The 18,215-nt window shown below is 40.0% G+C and overlaps 1 protein-coding gene across 1 annotated transcript in view; it reads left to right on the top strand.

Moving 5' to 3' along the window:
* The window catches only part of SBF2 (SET binding factor 2), a 244,611-nt gene that overhangs the window by 218,757 nt on the left and 7,639 nt on the right, over positions 1-18,215 (top strand). Inside the window, exons 28-35 of the mRNA XM_072421567.1 lie at positions 733-828; positions 5,105-5,289; positions 7,212-7,388; positions 8,405-8,506; positions 9,387-9,572; positions 14,265-14,391; positions 16,954-17,081; positions 17,396-17,623. Coding sequence (XP_072277668.1) covers positions 733-828; positions 5,105-5,289; positions 7,212-7,388; positions 8,405-8,506; positions 9,387-9,572; positions 14,265-14,391; positions 16,954-17,081; positions 17,396-17,623 — 1,229 coding nt within the window. The remainder of the gene's footprint in view (positions 1-732; positions 829-5,104; positions 5,290-7,211; positions 7,389-8,404; positions 8,507-9,386; positions 9,573-14,264; positions 14,392-16,953; positions 17,082-17,395; positions 17,624-18,215) is intronic.

Below are 18,215 nucleotides of genomic sequence, written 5' to 3'. Positions count from 1 at the left end.
GTAATAGTAAGTACGCTGAGGGTGAAAAATGGTTTAGTAAACCTGTTGGTCTATGTAAAGGAAAATTACAGGTTCTTTTTATTTCTGAATCAATTCGTATTATATTAATTGATTGGATTGTTTGATCAAATCGTAAAATTGACCCATTTATGGTCAGTTTTACCCAGGGATAAAAAATTCAAAGTGTGCTATTCTTTACAATTTACACTCCCCCTTCCCTCAACCCTCTTGATGTCGGCCATCATGTGCCGGTTCTCCAGGTCAGTTCACAGAGAGGTGATCAGAGACGGAGCGGCATGTGACTCAGGAAAGTTGCCGGTCTAATCGGCTTACAAAAGTCTGCCGTTGTGAAGTGCACCCATCAGAAAGCCATGCATGCTTCGCTTTCCATAACAGCCAGCGCAATCGCCACACCTAATCCGCTAATCGTGTCAGCACACGACTTTCATGTGTTAACCGTTCTCATGCACAGTACCAAATCTGAACCACGGTGTTGGAATTTACCAGCCGGTCCACTTATAACTGATATTTCAGTTCTGGGTAGATGCTAATGAATCACTGACTGTCTTATAATTCCCCATCACAGAGGTATCAGTTGTGCGTGGACCAATCTTTTAATACGCATTCCTGAAACCCATAATTTTGTGTTTACATTTCATTGTTGTGTTGCTTATAACATGTTTTTTTTTTGTTATCGTTGTTTTTGTTGTCCGTCTGTTTGGATGGCTTCAGGCAGTGCCAGAAAGAGCTACCGAATGAGCAGTATGGTTAAACATGTTGTCCCAGGACACTTGGATGGCAGTCCGTCCAATAGCTTTTCCCGAGGAGGTTAGTAAGTGAGTTTGGGAGCCCTCTTTATACAGAGACCTCTGGGGGCTAGTAAGGCCGAACTTGGGTGCAATCAAGGATTTTGTACAAGTTTACATTGGCATTAATTGTCTGATTTAAGACTCTCTCTAATCCTCTGATTGTGGGTCACCTAATTTCAGGGCTTATCTGCAAACGTCTATTGACACTGCAGTCAACCAGATGCATACAAATCATTATAGAGCTTTCACACCTCCTAATCCCAACTTCTTCAGTTAAAGGGGTATATTCTTTATTATGTATTTATATAGCAAGGACAGTTTACGCAGTGCTGCATAGAGCCTATGGTCATGTCACTAACCTGTCGCTGAGAGGGAGTCTAATATCCCTTACATAGTCCAAGGCCAAGTTGTGGTAAGACAACTGCAAAAAAAAGTAAAACAAAGATTGCAACGATGACCCTGGGGCTCTTCTTTTAAAAACAAACTAGCAATGGCAGCTCCCATCTTCCTATCCTGACAGATTCCCTTTCCACAGTACAAAGTGATATGACCACAATATGAAACCCTGTTTTACCTTTACATGATTTAATGCCCATTGCTATTTCACAATGTATAGCAGAAGTCGCTTGCTTTTTCCATGTGCTGTGCTAACCCAACCTATTGTCCAATATCCCACACCCAGCATTTGAATGAAAATTTTTATGTTTGGTCGGATGGTCATATTCCATTAAAGACTAGGTGGTTTTCCTCCACATAACTCTGCAGAATCCTTGTTTGCTTTGGCTCCAGGGCCAGCTCCATGGAAATGTTTCTTCTCTCAGATGGTATGCCTTCACTTCCTTCTCTCACTTCCGTAATGTTCTTACAAAGAATAAGAGCTGCAGGGAGATGTAAGGAAGAAGTTGGACTTGAAAAAAGAATAATTTCTCTCTGATCAAGAATGGATCTCCTGTCCCCATGGCGTGGCCCTGCACGTCTGCTACTTGTGGTCCCCAACAATTTGAGTTTCCAGCTATGTAATTGTATAAATAGAGAGCAGCTCATATGGAAGCATTTCCTTCTTTATAAAGGTTCAGTAACACTAGAAGCCCAGGCATTGCCTTTGCAGGGCAGCCAAAGACTTCCAGTGTGTGTCTTCACCAAATCCACATTTTTATTGACACATATAAGGAGAACGATGTGCTTTATTGCAAAATTCATATCTGACTTAATCTATAGGTGACCACAATCTGATTTGTTGGTCTCTGTGCAATAGCTATAACATTTAACAACTGTGTAGTCTGAAAGCTTAACTAAATACTCCACTACATTAAAATCGAGTCGGCCAGGCTCTCACACTGCAACGTTTTTGATAAATCTAAATGAGAATCTATCATGGATTGTGAACTATGTGGGCTAGGCTATAAAGTAATTCTTAATCGCTTGCTGCTCGGAGGCCTTAATATTGTGCTGTGGTAGCACAACACAGGACTTGCATTGTTTTGCTGCTTGCCTTTACTGGCAATGAACTAATTGCACCTTACCAGTGTATTGCTTTGTCAATTAAATGAATGGACTGTTTTAACACAACACACACCAATGCAAACTGAACTAGTGGGAACAGGCCTTTATCCACTACCTAGAAGTCACCTAATTGGGGTAGAGCTACACAGGACCAATTTAGTAATTCCGCTCAAATCTCAAGAAGTAGCAATTGATCATTAAACTGATGAAACAAAAGACTCTCATGGGGTTGGCTACACAAGTAGCCTGCAGTTGTATCTTGCAAGGTTGAGTTGAACATGATTGGAGCAATATATGCCTACTAAAGTGACTGCCAGCAAGTGTTTACATTTTGGGTAGCTTAGCCATAATTTCCATTCCTAATCCAGTCCAATGCTGGGTATTTACCCTAAACCAAAGTCTGATAATTCTAACTTTAAACCTTCAACCAAGCTATAAAATTTATCTTTAGTAAAACTTCAGTAAAATCAAAGTGCTCCATCCTTCTCTTTGTTCATGGTGTAGATTATGGTGACAGGGTATCCATTCTTGTTCAGCGTAAGGAATAATTGTTTATTACATCTTCACCTCAGCTTTTGAGGCAACAACATTATGGAGAAGCTCAGGGAGAGAAGATCTTCTCCTCTGCACTCTTAAAGACTATTTCTCTGTGTATGCTCTGATGTGTTTGTCTTGTCTCATGGGAACCTTCTGTCTCTTTCCTCTCCTCTCTTGTTCCTCCGTCAGTCCTCGGGTTACACCCAGCCGCTAAGGCGCGAATACATGCTGCAGGTACTGGCCATCTGTGCCCATTACACATTACCCTTCACAGCCTTCTCATTCCTCATAATTACACTAAGGTGCAGCCTGCATGGCAAACTCAAAATCCATTAAAGGTAGAGTAGAAGCAGATCAATGACCCATAACACAAGTGTGCAGAGCTTAGGACCCCTAGGCTGTAAACCTTGCAGAGCGGAAACCATGAGGTCATAGTGAATCTCAGGCCCTTTGCTTTGATTTCACACCAGGAGGAAGATCTTCTGGAAAAGCATAGTTTTTCAAGTGTGCATTAATTTACTATTCATACCTTGCTTGCATAAAAAATATTTTTTTCTGATTTAACCTCATTGGTTGCTGGGATTTTTTACTCTACTTTCGTTCCAGGTTTTGATTTTCTTGATTTTTAGTCGCACTAACATCAGTTCACTTCAGTTAGATTGCTTTTCACCAAAGTGAAATTAAGTGCATCTGCATCTTCTGAACTGATGAAGCTACCCTTGTCTCAGTTACATGCAAGATTTTACTTTTGTTCCTCTAAATGGGCCATCGCTGTAATATGTATGATTTATCCACTTGCATTACTCATTTCTATTGGAGAAAAGGAAAAAATGACTTTGTAATATGACATTACAGCAAACCAGTCTTGGGGGGCAATGTATTGGCTGCCCTTTCTGTTCACCTTCCAGAGATCCTATTTGTCTGACCAGCTGGATTCAGTAGGGATTAGTCACTGACCTGACATGATAATTCATATCTCTATGGTCAAACATCTTAATAAAAATGTAATATTCTAGTGGTTGCTTGCTGGAAATAATTAGATTTAATGGGCATACCTCTTTTTCTAGGGTTGTCTTTAAATGAACAGTGAGGGGTGGCATTGCAACTCTGCTTGTACATATCCAGAATAAAACTATTTTTATTAAAGAAAAAGAAAATCAGAGATATCTAACACATTTTGAGGGCACACAGATAACCCCTTCTTTAGTCCAATACAAATTTCTTTTCATTTGATATTTCCAGCCATAGAAATTGAGTTTTCTTAAGCCTGTGAAAAAGTTCAATTTCCCTGAATGTATTTCAATCAAGTTTACTTTTACTCTGCACATATACAAGTTAGGATTGTTTTAATATGAGACTGATAATACGGCTGTTCGCTGAGCCCTTAGAGCAGACCACACACTATTCACCCCACATTACCCTCACATCACTCACTCCTGACATATTACACCCATCATTCACTGCTACATAGCTTTTATTACATCTCAGATGGCATATGCACTTTGCATTCCACATTCAGCATACTTGCAGTCATAGTTTTGTCTCATTTACTCATTTCTTTTCTGTAGATCTTTGTTTTTGTAGAACTATTTATTCAAATGAATTTCTTTCTAGTTCTGTCTAAACTGATGATATGTATCACCTCCAAGTAAATATACAACATGCAAAGTTTCTGTTGTGCCAAAATTAGCATGGTTGACCTGTATCTTCTGTTGGTAAGGAACTAGAAGTAGCAAAATGCTTTGCCAGCTGGGGGTCCTGCTGTGGTTACCCATGCTTGGTGCAAACCAATGCTTATTAAGATTCATTTTGGGCAATCCTAAATTACTGTTTTTTGGGTGAATGATGGTTGGTGAGGTTGCTGACCAGTCCGTGCCTGAGCCAATAAGATCTTTCCACAGGTTTTAGATCTCATTCTTACCTGCCACAATTGTTATGTAGCTGGGCTAGACTTTAGGGCTCCACTTTACTTGATCTGCATAAAAAGCATAAATTGTATGGAAGTTGAAGACTTTCTGGTACTGAATTATCAATGAAACATAAAAAGAATCTGTTATTTGTTGGCACACAAACCCAAATCTTTACTGCTGAGTATATTTTCCTTCGAGGTGATTTATGGTAGACTTAGTGCACCCTACAGACATCATTCTGCAGATACGACTTGCTCTGCAGTGACCACCAATCTTGTCATAATCTTATTCATTTTACTAGTTTTTTTTTTCCTCGTTGCTCATATTCTTGTACTGTGCACTCAGGGGTTTGGGCCAGCCTGCGCTCAAGCAATCGTCTAATCACCACCCAGACACCTCTCATTGATGTTGGCACACGGCTAGCAGGAAAAGATCATGGAGCTTCGTACAGTGACCAGACCTCACTACAAAACCACCTGCTTAAGCGCCAGGCTGCACTTTACATCTTTGGAGAAAAATCTCAGTTGAGGGTAAGAAGTATTTGTTAAATGTGTGTTCTCTTAGTTTTTACCCTTCTAGCTCTGAGTTTCTCTACTGCTAAAGTACAGTATACTTTTGCTGACAATTTATTAAATTTGTGCAAATATATAGAGTTCTAAAAATGTTTGTTCCTTCCAACATCTGCTCAAATCCTAAATCCAAGCAAACTGCACAACCATGAACATTATTAGGTCCATATTTAATTGTCCAATCAGGCGCAACCATGGTTGTTATTATGAACTTAATTCACCCTTTACAAGGGTAGCGGCCTCCAAATTTTTAGAAAGGCTTTCCACAAGTGTTTGAAGTTGGACTGTGGGAATTTGTACCCATGTGCCAATTAATAGGGCTGAGATGGTCCACACTGGGTAATTAGTAATTCAGTTTTTAGGAGATCTTTTGCTGAGCTTCTCCTCTACTCTTTTGATGCTTTGTTGTAGAACTCTCCTAAAAAACAGAACAAACAAGCTCACCTGTTGGGAACTGGTTTGCACCCTTTAGCACAGACTGTTTACAAGTTCCTTTCAAAATGTTATTAGGTGAATAATTTTTAGTTCTGGGATTGTAATTTGCCAGTTTTAGTCCTCGGTGTCCATCTCATTTTCTCGGAACAGAACCTTATCGACACATTCTTCAAATAGCTGCTTCTCAGTAATGCTGAGTTTACAGTTGTAGTTCACTCTAAATACACAACTTGATAATCCCACGACCCATTTTCTTAACCCCTCGTGCTCAAAGGACATTGCTCTCCGGGCGACATTCTTTGTGCTATCGCTGTAACATTTGGCCACGGTCCAAGAACAGCAGCGACTCCTCTGTCCGAGGCATTTTCTACGGGGAGAGCTCTATCTCATCTGGCGTTCCTAGAATGGAATGTGTCCCCTCATGAGCTAGTATTATCACCAGCCCCCTTTGCAGGACAGCGACCCGGTGCCGCTGGTCTCATAATTACTTTGCTTTATCGCTTTTTGTAAACGCTGCACTGGAATTAATGCACCCCGCTGACCCAGAGGTCTCTCCGACACTTGTTCGGCCAACTTTTTACCGGGGTCATCGGCTGCTCACGATTAGGAAAGCTCAACATTCACTAGCTGAGCTTTTTATTTATCTAAATGATCTTGTTGTCTTCTGATTTCACAAAGACCTATAACTGCTGGACAAGTGAAGGTGCTAGAATGCTAGAGACATACCAGCTTCCCATGTTCAGATAGTTAAAGTGGATAGAAACCATTTCTCAATGTCATGCTAAAGCCCTGTGTATCAAGTATGGGTTTTATGCAGATTAAACGCCAGATTTACTTTATCCATCTTGTTCACTCCTGAGTTTTATGTTGTTTATTATAAATGTGAATTGATTGTCTTTTTTTTTTAAGCCTCTGGCTCCTACATGGGGTTACTGTTATATTGTGGTTGTTGTGTGTGCTGTGTTAATAATTCACCTTTTGTTATGGAGACAGTGTCCATCCACAGATTCTGGATATGCTATCCAGGCCTCCTCTACATAGCTGTCTTATAGGTTAGACAAAGCAAAAAAAACAGCTGTGACGATAGAAGGGGCTAATAAACTAATAACACAACCTAATTATTAAAGTAAATCTGTTCTCCAAGGTGAATGGTCTTGTGAAGAAAATGCATTTTAGAGCAGTCGAAGTTCTCAAATTCTTCACAATATGCAAACCCAAAATGTGAAAAGCTATACATTATCTCTGCAAAGTTACAAATATATATTAGCCCATTATTAGGATTCATATGAGGGAATAATGTGTTTTAGGGCTAAAGAAAGGTATGCCTAATGCTGTTTCTCAACATTCCATTTTAGTCACATGCATGAAGGTAAAAGGATTTGGTCATCTGAATTTTGCTTTGGGATGATCCTAATTAAGATTTTTAATTCTTTCATTTTTCTCTCCAGGGTTTTAAGTTTGACTTTGCCTTGAATTGTGAGTTTGTCCCGGTTGAGTTTGGTGATATTCGGCAAGTGAAGACAAGTTTTAAGAAGCTGATGAGAGCCTGTGTGCCGAGCAGTGTCCCTGGGGACTCAGATGCCACTTTTCTCAAGACTCTGGCTGACTCGGAGTGGTTTCTACAGGTGACAATCATATTATATAGTTATCTCTGACTGCGTTGCAGCAGAATTATGATTTACTATAGTCAGACCCCCAACCATTGCTTTTTTTAGATGTTTAAGAAGTGGGTGGAGGGTATAGTTTCTATCAAATTTTTAGTGATATTTAAAGGAATAGTTAAATAGTGCTGGGCACCCAAATCTTTACTTAATACCAAAAATAGGGTGAAAATAATTTGTGTGTATAGACTTTAGACTGGAAGCTTCTGCACATTAAAGGGCTTTCATGGTCATCTTGGGTTGTTATTGAAGGAATAGAGAATTGAAGAGCCACACCATGACAATATTTATTCCAATGTAAAATAAAAAACTGGCCAATGCCTTTCAGGGGTTCAGCTTTGCCCTCTTTATCAGAGTTTGAAATATGGGAAATTATGTCTGTGGATTTGTCTGACTTGACTGATTTTGTAATACTAGTACATGCTTGTCCGCAGCTAGGTTATTGCAGGCAAGGCTTAGTCCCTCAAAATGCTTATATAGAGTTATCATTTGACTCCCCCTTCCTGTCTAAGTGATACCTGGATAGGAAAATAGCAAATTGGGAGTCACTGGAACACACAAGAAACCAATGATACAATCTCCTCATTGTTCCTGTTTAGGGATTTACTCTCAGTTCCTGTCCTGGTGATACCAGAACAAGTATTTGCGGTGGGTGGTCAGCTGGACAGTGTGACGGTAAAAAAAAATCTTAGGGTTTTAACTTTTCCCTACAATAGATACATGTCTCTGTAGTGTACCCATTAAAGACAGGTATTCTTCACTTCCTGTTCGTCCAGGGCAAAAAATGAGGTAAAGAAGATCAGTAGGACTGGCGATAAACCTCATTTTACTATACCCACCATTGCAGAGGTTTCCTATCACTTCTTTTTCTTTTGCCTCTTTGGGTCTTTAAATTGCAGGATCGATTAAAATGTATGTAAAATTATTCTTTGTGATGTGTTAAGGTTTCTGATATTTCCAAACAATCTGATATGTTGCAGATACACAGGATAATCCAGCTTTCTGTTATTGTGTCGGAGCTCATGGAGAGCGGATCTTCAGTGATGATCAGTCTAGAGGACGGCTGGGATATCACAACGCAGGTTGGTGTCAGCTCCCTTCTACATAACATAGGTCTTTCCATTGTATATATGTCTAACAATAAGCTCTGTTATGTATTTGGTGTATTCAGAGATACAATTGACATAACAGGGTTACAAACCCTATTCAAAAAGACAGTTATTTATTTAGTAATTCCTTAAATTCTTGTTAAGTGAATCAGTCTGTCTTTATATTGGCTGCCTTCAGTCCCTGCCGAGTAAACTTGGATTGGAAAAAGAGGGTATTACTCTGCAGAACTGGAAACTCTGGTTAGATAGAAGGTACAGGGTGCTCCCCCATGATCCACACACAGGCCAGGCCCTTGACCAAGCTGTAGAAAATAAAAGTGATGTCAGGAACTCTCTGGTGCTGGCTGACTCAGAGATACAAGGACAGTCACACTTATTTCAAATGGAAATTTCAGCTTTTGATTTTGGACATGTAGAATTGCAACATTTGTCCTAGTTGAACTTCATTTTTTTAATAGGTACCAAGATCTGGCCCATTCTTTTCTTCTGTAGAGTAAAGCTACGTACACACGGCAGATTTTTATCGCCCGATAATCGGCATCGGCCAAATATCGGGCGAAAACCTGCCGGATCCACGGACGATGGACGACAACCGACAACCGATCCTAATGCAAGGGAAGGGGGAGAGCGCGCAGCAGGGTGCCGCTCTGTCGCTCTCCCCCTCCCCTCCCCATAGAGCATGAACGGTGCTGTATGTACAGCACCGTTCATGCATCGTGCAGTCCCTTGTCGTTGGAAAGGATCGTGAAAGATCCTTTCCAACGACAAAAATTGTGTGTACGCAGCTTAAGAAATTTGCATAAAATAAACATATATATGTATGTCCTTCTTTACAAATGTTTGCTTTTCACAGATCATCTCTCTTGTACAACTCCTTGGAGATCCATATTACCGCACGTTGGAGGGATTCCGCATGTTGATAGAGAAGGAATGGCTTTCATTTGGCCATAAGTTCAGCCAGCGCAGTAACTTGTCCCTTAACAGTCAGGGCAGTGGCTTTGTGCCAATCTTCCTGCAGTTTCTGGATTGCGTTCACCAGGTAAGAGAGAAATATTACCAGCTTCTGATGGGCAGCACAATCATTTTTCTACCAACAGCTCAAATGACATTGCTGAGCTACAAATAAGTAGTCAACTATCTTGATATAGAGGGGGTAAAGTAGCACATGTTACATCATGACAGGGGCACCTATATTATTCAGTGTATGAATAACAGTTAAAGTTAAAGACTGTGTACATACTACAACAGAAAAGGGAAAAATTGAGGACATACTACAGCAAAGACAGGCTGCAGGAGATGGCCAGAGGCTAAGGAACTATGTAGCACCTAAGTGCTTATGCTTGGAATTTAATGATCACATATTGTGCAATGAAAGTGAATATATGTGAGGTAAATCCATCATCATCGTACCAGTAAAATAGCACACAGTAATAAAAAGAATGAAAAGTACCCTTCACTAACAGATAACAAGTTACAGAGGTAGCAGTCACAGCTTCTATCCATCTTAGCAAACATTCCAAACCTGAAAACATTACTGCAGGCTGCTGAGTTTCGATGATCTTACAGGTTTGCTGGATTATCCAGATTCACCTATGATAGTCTATCTCTTCTCCAGTCATGGAAAGCTTTAATCAATCGGGTTCAATCAAGTTTTAATGTATATTCTGAATTTGGTCATGGCAGTCCATGAAGCAGAAGAAATTCAGAGAGACGTCTTTAGAGTTTGTGGCAAGGACTGAGCAGGGCTCCAAATAATACTGTAAATGGAGTTGGGTATTTCTAGCAGAGTCTTGGAACCAGGTTGTCATGGCCATGGGTACCCTGACAACTGTGCACTGTATTCAGTGTCTGTGCGGTTGCTAGGAATACAAACTACCGCTCCCTTCCTGTGTTTTAAGTGTCACAATGACAGCTCTGGTTCAGGTGCCAAAACAAATGCAAACAACAGACTAAGAGTGACAGAGCCTGCACCAGCCAGGAATCTCTTCTGATTTCTGTAAAGTGTATGAAAATTTAGTTTAGTGATGTTGCATAGTGTGGTGGGGTTGCAAATGACTTTTTGCAATCATTTCCAATGACATAAGAATGAATAAATTCTGTACACATAGCACTGTATATTTCTATGAAGAGTTGAGGGGAAGGACGTGCAGGAGGTATCCCAATGCATCCGCTAAAGTTAGAAAATAACAGTGTTCGCCGCTGATCATTAAACAGCATTGAGGCACACGTTAGAAAATTTCCTACTGGGCGAAACAATCGTGATCATCGCCAGCAACAGTTTTTTAGTATGTGTATGTAGCTTAGGTGGCGCTCACTGATGACATGTGAGCATTGTTTCTGAATACTGCTCAGGAATTGGGCAGAATACCAGCAACATTGTGCCAGTGCAGGACTGAGGAGGTCAGGGGTGATACCGGAGAGGGTAATGAGAATCTTTAATACCCCTGGATGCGATAGATTCTTTGTACCCCAGAAACTCGTGTTGACATGCATTTATTTTTTGCTCCATTTCCAGCTGCATGCATTCCAAACAGAAAGCAACGCTTGTTATGCTAAATGCATAAAAATGCAGCTTGCAGACTCCGGACTGAACATGTGTGTCTCCCTAAATATCATGTCAGCCACGTGTCTGAGGTTTGCCCATTTCCAGGACATGCATGTATTTGTATGTCCAGCATACCATACACAGAACACATGGCGTCCTTTCCAAATTCTTATGAAAACTTGTTTACGCCAAATCCTGCAGGTGTCAGCTGAATTCAGAATGCGGAGAATACCATTGTTTTATTTTTATTTTTTTCTAAGAATCACATCTGGGGAGGCAGTTGGCGTGTGATGTCATTGTTTGACCATTTCTAGGTTATCGTAACCAACATAAACTCAGCTTCTCCAATTAAATTTACTAAATGCTCGGTCACAAGTCGGTGAATTGGAGATTGTATGCCACAGCATAGAGTGAAAAGTCCATCCGGTGTTAAATTTTTTCATTGTAAGTTTACATTTAGTTGAATGAAATCCACTGCAGCCGTGTTTCACTGAGCTCCTCACATGTGGTTGGTCTGCATTCAGCATTCCTTGTTACGGATCTTCTTACTGTTTTATGTGTTGCTAATCAACTTGTAAGCTCCAGGGGCAAGACTGAATGTTACATAGTAGGTTAGGTAATCCTTCCTGATTCCATGAGGCAATCGGATGTTCCCTGGATCAGCAGTCACTGTTATTTCTACTGTAAAGCCTTAATACTCAGTTATATTCTGTGCGTCTAGAAAAACATCCAGCTTTTTCTTAAAGCAATCTATAGTAGTTGCTGAAAGTACTTCCTGAGGGAGCCGATTCCAAATTTTCACAGACCTTACAGTGAAGAATCCCTTCCTTATCCGGAGTTTAAACTTATTTACCTCCAGACGCAAAGAGCGCCCCCTTGTTCTTTGTGATGATCTCAAAGGGAATAATGGGGAAGAGAGTTCTCTATATGGCCCATCTATTTATACAGGGGGATCATATCCCCCTTAAATGTCTTTTCTCAAGAGAGAATAGATTCCATCCCATAGCTGAGCTCCTCCATTCCTTTTATTAGTTTAGTTGTCCTTCTCTGCACTCTCTCCAATTCAACAATGTCCTTTTTGTTAACTGGTGCCCAAAACTTGACTGCATAGTCCAGATGTGGTCTGACCAATGCTTGGTACAGGGGCAGGATAATGTCTCCATCTCTGCAGTCTATTCCTCCTTTATTACAAGAAAGTACTTTACTAGCTTTAGATATTGCAGCTTGGCATTGCATGCTGTTATTAAGTCTATGATCTACCAGAACCCCCAGATCCTTTTCCATTTCTGACTCCCCCAAATGTATTCCCCCTAGACAGTATGAAGCATGCATGTTGTTAGCCCCCAAGTGTATAACTTTACATTTATCTATATAAATGTCATTTGCCACTTGGCTGCCCAATCAAACAGTACATCCATGTCTGCTTGTAGATTATAGACATACTGTATGGACTTCATTCCATTACATAGTTTGGTGTCATCTGCAAACACAGAAATGGTACTTTTTATCCCAAACTCTATATTATTTATGAAGATGTTAAACAGTAAAGGTCCCAACACTGAACCCTGGGGTACACCACTAATAACTTTAGACCATTCAGAGTATGAATCATTAATTACAACTCTCTGGACGCGATCTTTAAGCCAGTTCTCTATCCATTTACAGATTGACTTTTCTAAACCTATCGACCCTAACTTGCATATTAACCGTCTGTGGGGTACAGTGTCAAATGCTTTAGCAAAGTCCAAGTACACTATATCAACTGATATATGTGATCGATTATTGTGAGAAAAGGGGTTCCTTTTCACGTTTTACTGAAGTGTACAAATAAGCAATACTGTCATTAGAAACAAATGTTTTGGGGACAGCCTGTCTTTTCTTTTGCATGTGAAATTATGCTAAAATTTCTAGTTGGATGCAAAGCTGAATTTCAGGAAAACCGAATGAATGACTACATATCAATGAGCTAATTACCCTGTTTCTAAAGGATTCGCTTTTCTGTCCACCCAGTCCTTAGATTTACACAACTATCCTGTCTGGTAGAAGAGAAATTAACTTTCTACTGCAGTTTAGCTTTCCCTTACAGGTGAATGAACAGTGAAAGGAGAAACAGCAGATTGATAAACTCAAATCTGTGTCACACTGCTCTTTTCTCCTATCACTATGTTCTATACCGAAGTGTGTTGCTTCTATCTCCCCCTTTCTGAGATCTGCTGTACAGAAGACTCCAACAGGCTAATATCAGGTCAGGTACTTGTACTGCTTACAAATATAGAAAATAATATAACAATATAATTATGATTACATAGTTATTTTATTTGTGTATTTTACACAGATTCAGGCAGGTGGCAGTCCCCTGTATTGTGACCCAACTTTTCAGTAACCATCCAAAAACAGCCGGGTGGTTACTGAAAAGTGTTGGGTGTTGCGCCCAGCTTAAAGGGGCTGGGGAGAACACTGAGAATACAGCTTTAAAGCAGAACTGTTTCACTTTTAAAAATACTTGGATCAGGAAAGGGTTTTTTGCAGAAGGAGACAGGTGATGTCCTCCTTACCTGCCTGATCACTCAGGGTTTCTGGCGACAAAGCTGAGCCACACATACACAGCGTCCGCTTTGGTTGCCAGATCACCCGGCGTTCCCGGCATCCTCTGCATCACCAGAAATGAATGAACTCAATGAATGAGAATGTCATTCCATCCCAGCCAATCAAGATAGGTGACGATCACAAAGATGAAGCAAAGAAAGACAATGGTGGTGACCTGCAAGGGAATGGGTACAGGTGAGTAACGCAGGGTTTAGTTCTGCTTTAAGTCTGAGCTTTATACTAGTAAGAGGTCCATATTGTTTTCAGCTTACACCAGACGTTGTATTGTTCTGTACTCATAACATCAGACAGTACAAAGCAAACTTTATCACTTGGCTCCATACAGAATATCAAACAAATGCTTTTTAGCAGCGACAAAAACGTATCTCCGCTTATCATTTGGCAGTCGCATTAGACAAAGGTATATACGGAAATATCGTGAACCCTGAGTGCCCAGGGCAGTGCTAGCTGCATTTTCTGATAAAACGTGTTACGGATTATAACCATTTTCACCCATTACCCTGTCATACAGCATTTACGAAGCTGACTCCAGACTCATCCAGCCATAAAATGATGTTATTGTTTCTCGTTTGTCTTCAGATACACAATCAGTACCCCACGGAGTTCGAGTTTAATCGTTACTATCTCAAGTTTTTGGCATTCCATCACGTCTCCAACCGCTTCAAGACCTTCCTGCTGGACTCGGACTACGAAAGACTGGAGCACGGTATGTGACAGGGCTGCACGCTGCAGCCGCGGGGGATCATTATTCACAATTGTTCCCAATAACAACGAGTCATGTTTAGGGAAGTGGAGGTTGATGAACTCGTCAGCAATGAGAAGAATGTATGAAAATGATAAATTGTGTCATCGGTATAATTTCAGACCATAATTCATTTGGTGCTTGATTGAAGGGAGATTACATAAAAGGGGACAATGAACCGAACTTCACCTATTTTTGTAAACACTTTACAATCAGGACAAATGTTGCGCTAGAATTAAGGATGGAGGAGGACACTTACTGTAAGGCCTCTACAAATGTAACACCCCTATGGGACCCAGACTGATAAGGTACACGTTTCAGCCTAAACTGTGGTTACAATCTACCATGTGTTAAGATCATCATGCTAAGTCATGTGTCAGTGTAACAATTCAAGTATTTTTTGCAGAACTCCCTCCTTTATCAGACGAAGGGGCTATCTATTTTTTGGAATCATCTGGGGTCACTGTCTACATCCTGGAATGAGATGCTGGTTAAGCAATGACACAATCATAAAAACCTTGGTGCTTATGCAGTTCTTAGCTGTGGTCATATATCTGGCACCAGTCAGCCTTTACAAAGTTAAAGCGATGCAGTCTGTTCACTGAGGGAGCAATGAAAAGCTTTCTGCTGCCTGCAACAGATTTGGTGGTGGGAAATGGTATAGCTCTTTTGAAAAGAAGATTCTGAATGTCTACATTGTAAAGTGCTAGAAATCTGTAAAAGTTAAAAAAAATTTAAAGGTCCACAAAAACACAGCATGGCCCATGTGGCAGGGCACTGACCCAAAACTTCTGTAGGCAGTGATAACAGGTAGCTTTTTAATGTGCAGGTGTAGATGGGTACTGTTGTTAACTACGGCATTGGTAGATGCACCAGGCTTGCTGCCAGGAACAAAGACTTCACTTGATCTAAACAGCCTAAAGCCAGAACAATATGGCGTCCTAAGAAAATATGTTTGGTTGGGGGAAATATGGAGCTTATTTAATTTATTAAGAAATGCTTTTAAATCAACCTAATGCCTTACCTGGAGTCTTGTACAGTTGTACAGGTTCCTCTCTTTTACTAACATTTCTCACCCTGATTTACCTCTTGGAGAAAGCAAAGATCGCATGGGGGTAAAACACTATGAAAAGTACCAGGTTCACTTTAGGCCCTTGACGAAAAGTTACTGAATCCGAGTCCGAGGGTCACCAAATAACCTAGAAGGAGCTAAAACTGGGCTAGAAGGAAATGCTCTAAAAAGCAAAATAAACACTTTGAAGACTGTTTGGCATGACGTCTCCAAGTTTATCTATAGAATTGCTATAAAAACATGTTTTCATTTCAGTGCAAGGTTTTGTAGGCATAGCTAATGACACTTGTCCTCTAAAATTAGATGTGTTTAGAAATCCGCCAAAATTCAGCTCATTGTTTTTGTTCTCGTAAAATAAAAATAATTTTTCACTCGCAAGATTAAATTTGTTAGTTTACAGTAGAAAGTGATGTGGTCGCATAGGGGAATCAAAACTATTTTATGCACGCAAAATGTTACTGCTCTCAGAAAGAAATGTCTGAATCATGTATTACAAGGAGCTTTACAAAGAAAAACTGCCACATGATACAAGGGAGAGACTTGAATTAATTTTATGAACGAACACCATTTCTCCAGCTCTATAACAAGGCAGCCCTTTTTTGACAGGGATAAAGAGCCCAGTACAGACATCTGATTTTTGTGATTATTTACAGTGACAGGTGAACAAATGTGCACTGTTCTGCTCTATGGGTAGAGAGTGGCATCCTGCTGTGTTCTCCTCCATAGGAATATGCATATCAAAGGGCCCAGGAAGGTGCTTGTGAAATCAATGAAAGTGCACCTGCATTTTATTTAAGGTATTAATGCGGCAATACTTGATAATGGAGGTTACCTTAAAATACAGAATTCTTGAAGTTCTTAAAGTGAACTATTGTTGATTGAAATGTTTAGATCCCTTATCACCCAGACTTCCTCTCTAAGATACACTTTAGGAAGCACCTCCTCCAAGTTTCTAAAAAGAATAAGTCTTTTTTTTATCCCCACTATTTCCATTTAGCATTTCCTTACCACACTATCCAAAAAGACAGAAAAAAAAGTCAGCTTCCGGTACACTTTAAAGTGAAAGTACACTGGAAATAAAATTAATCTCTACCCACCCTTTGAAGCCCCATTACATAACTTTTCCTGCAGTCTTCTAGCTAGTCTGATGCTAGTCTAGCTAGCATGACAAGAATTTTCTCTGTCTGGGCTCACAGGTAATGGGTAGGAAGGTCAAAAATCAATCAGCCCATAGAGAACTGCTGGTGCTAGACTGAGGTTGGCACTATATGTATCAGACCTTAGACAGGGCAGAGGTTTGTCACCAGCACTGACTGAATGTTCATATTTTGTTTTTAATACAGTAATGTGTATATATTGTTGTGATTTTGTATCAGTTGACCATTTCTTCTTCTCAGTATTAGATAATCATCCCTTACAATGTAATAGTAATGGAGTTTTTTGTTTCATTTTAGGCACCCTGTTTGAGGATAAGGGAGACAAACACACAAGGAAAGGCATTTGTATCTGGGAATATATTGAGAGGGTGCAAAGGAAAAGTCCCATTTTCTTTAACTATTTATATGCACCAACTAAACTGGAGGTAAGCAGAAAAAATTAGGCAAGCGGCTACCATATGACAACCCTGTATACAGACTAAGTTATTGGAGAGACCCTTTCATTGGACTATTTGTCAAAAACTATCTTCCTATAAGATATATTAACATTTAACCTCCAAAAGTCCTGAGACTGCTACTGTGTGCTGCCATCTTAGATCCAGACGTGTTGCACAGAAAATAAGGAGAGGGGTCACATGACTGCATCATTTTGACATCCTTTAGACTGACAGACACTTCTTGTAAGTGTTTCATTTGTAAATTTCTCGATTGCTAGATTTTTCCTTCATTCCCACTTTAGGCATTAAAGCCAAGTGCCAACATCTCCACCCTCCGCAAATGGGAGTACTACACAGAGGAAACGTTGGCAATGGGACCGTCCTACGATTGGACAGTATCTACTTCTCGGTTACACGCCCCCGAGGAACAAACTGAAGAAACATCCCAACAAGGAAAAAGGAAAGTGGTCTGGCCATGTTATGATGATGTCAGCAAAGTACAGCCGGATGCTATAACGCATCTTATGAACGTAAGTTGGAGGGTTGATGAGGGTTGTGGCTTTAGGTGGCAAAAAAAAAGGTGAAAGATTTATTTAGAAATATAATTACCACATTGATAAGGAGGTAACGGAGTAACCAGAGAGGGAAAAACGTATGCAGATTAAACTTCAGCTTTTAAGTAAACTAAAGGAAATGTGGACTGGTGGACCTTTGATGACAGCTGTCAGCGGACATGAAGATTAAGATAAATTACTTAATTTGCTTCACTTCATTACCATACATACCAAGCTTGGGTGAAAACTGAAAATACGCTTTGTACATTATTGCTGTCTCATCATAACTTTCCTTGTTTAGTTTCTGATTTTTATACTAAATGCTGTCATGTGCATTACATTATTATGAAGTCACATTTACTGTACAGAATACCAAGCTTTGTTTTAAATCATCATGAGATGTAAACTTTTTGGGCAGTACTTGACGTTCTGGGTGGTTGTAGGAAATCTCACTGAATTCTGTTTTTTTCTTATGAACAGAATTCATAGAGACTTGCGTGTTGGTATTCTGACCTCCGTTATCCTTTTATCATGTACAAACTGTGACAAATCTATTTGTGAGCATTTT

This window comes from Pyxicephalus adspersus, chromosome 9 (assembly GCF_032062135.1).
Source record: "Pyxicephalus adspersus chromosome 9, UCB_Pads_2.0, whole genome shotgun sequence".
NCBI lineage: Eukaryota > Metazoa > Chordata > Amphibia > Anura > Pyxicephalidae > Pyxicephalus > Pyxicephalus adspersus.
Note: the sequence above shows the minus strand (reverse complement) of the source record. Positions and strands in the feature narration are given on the sequence as shown.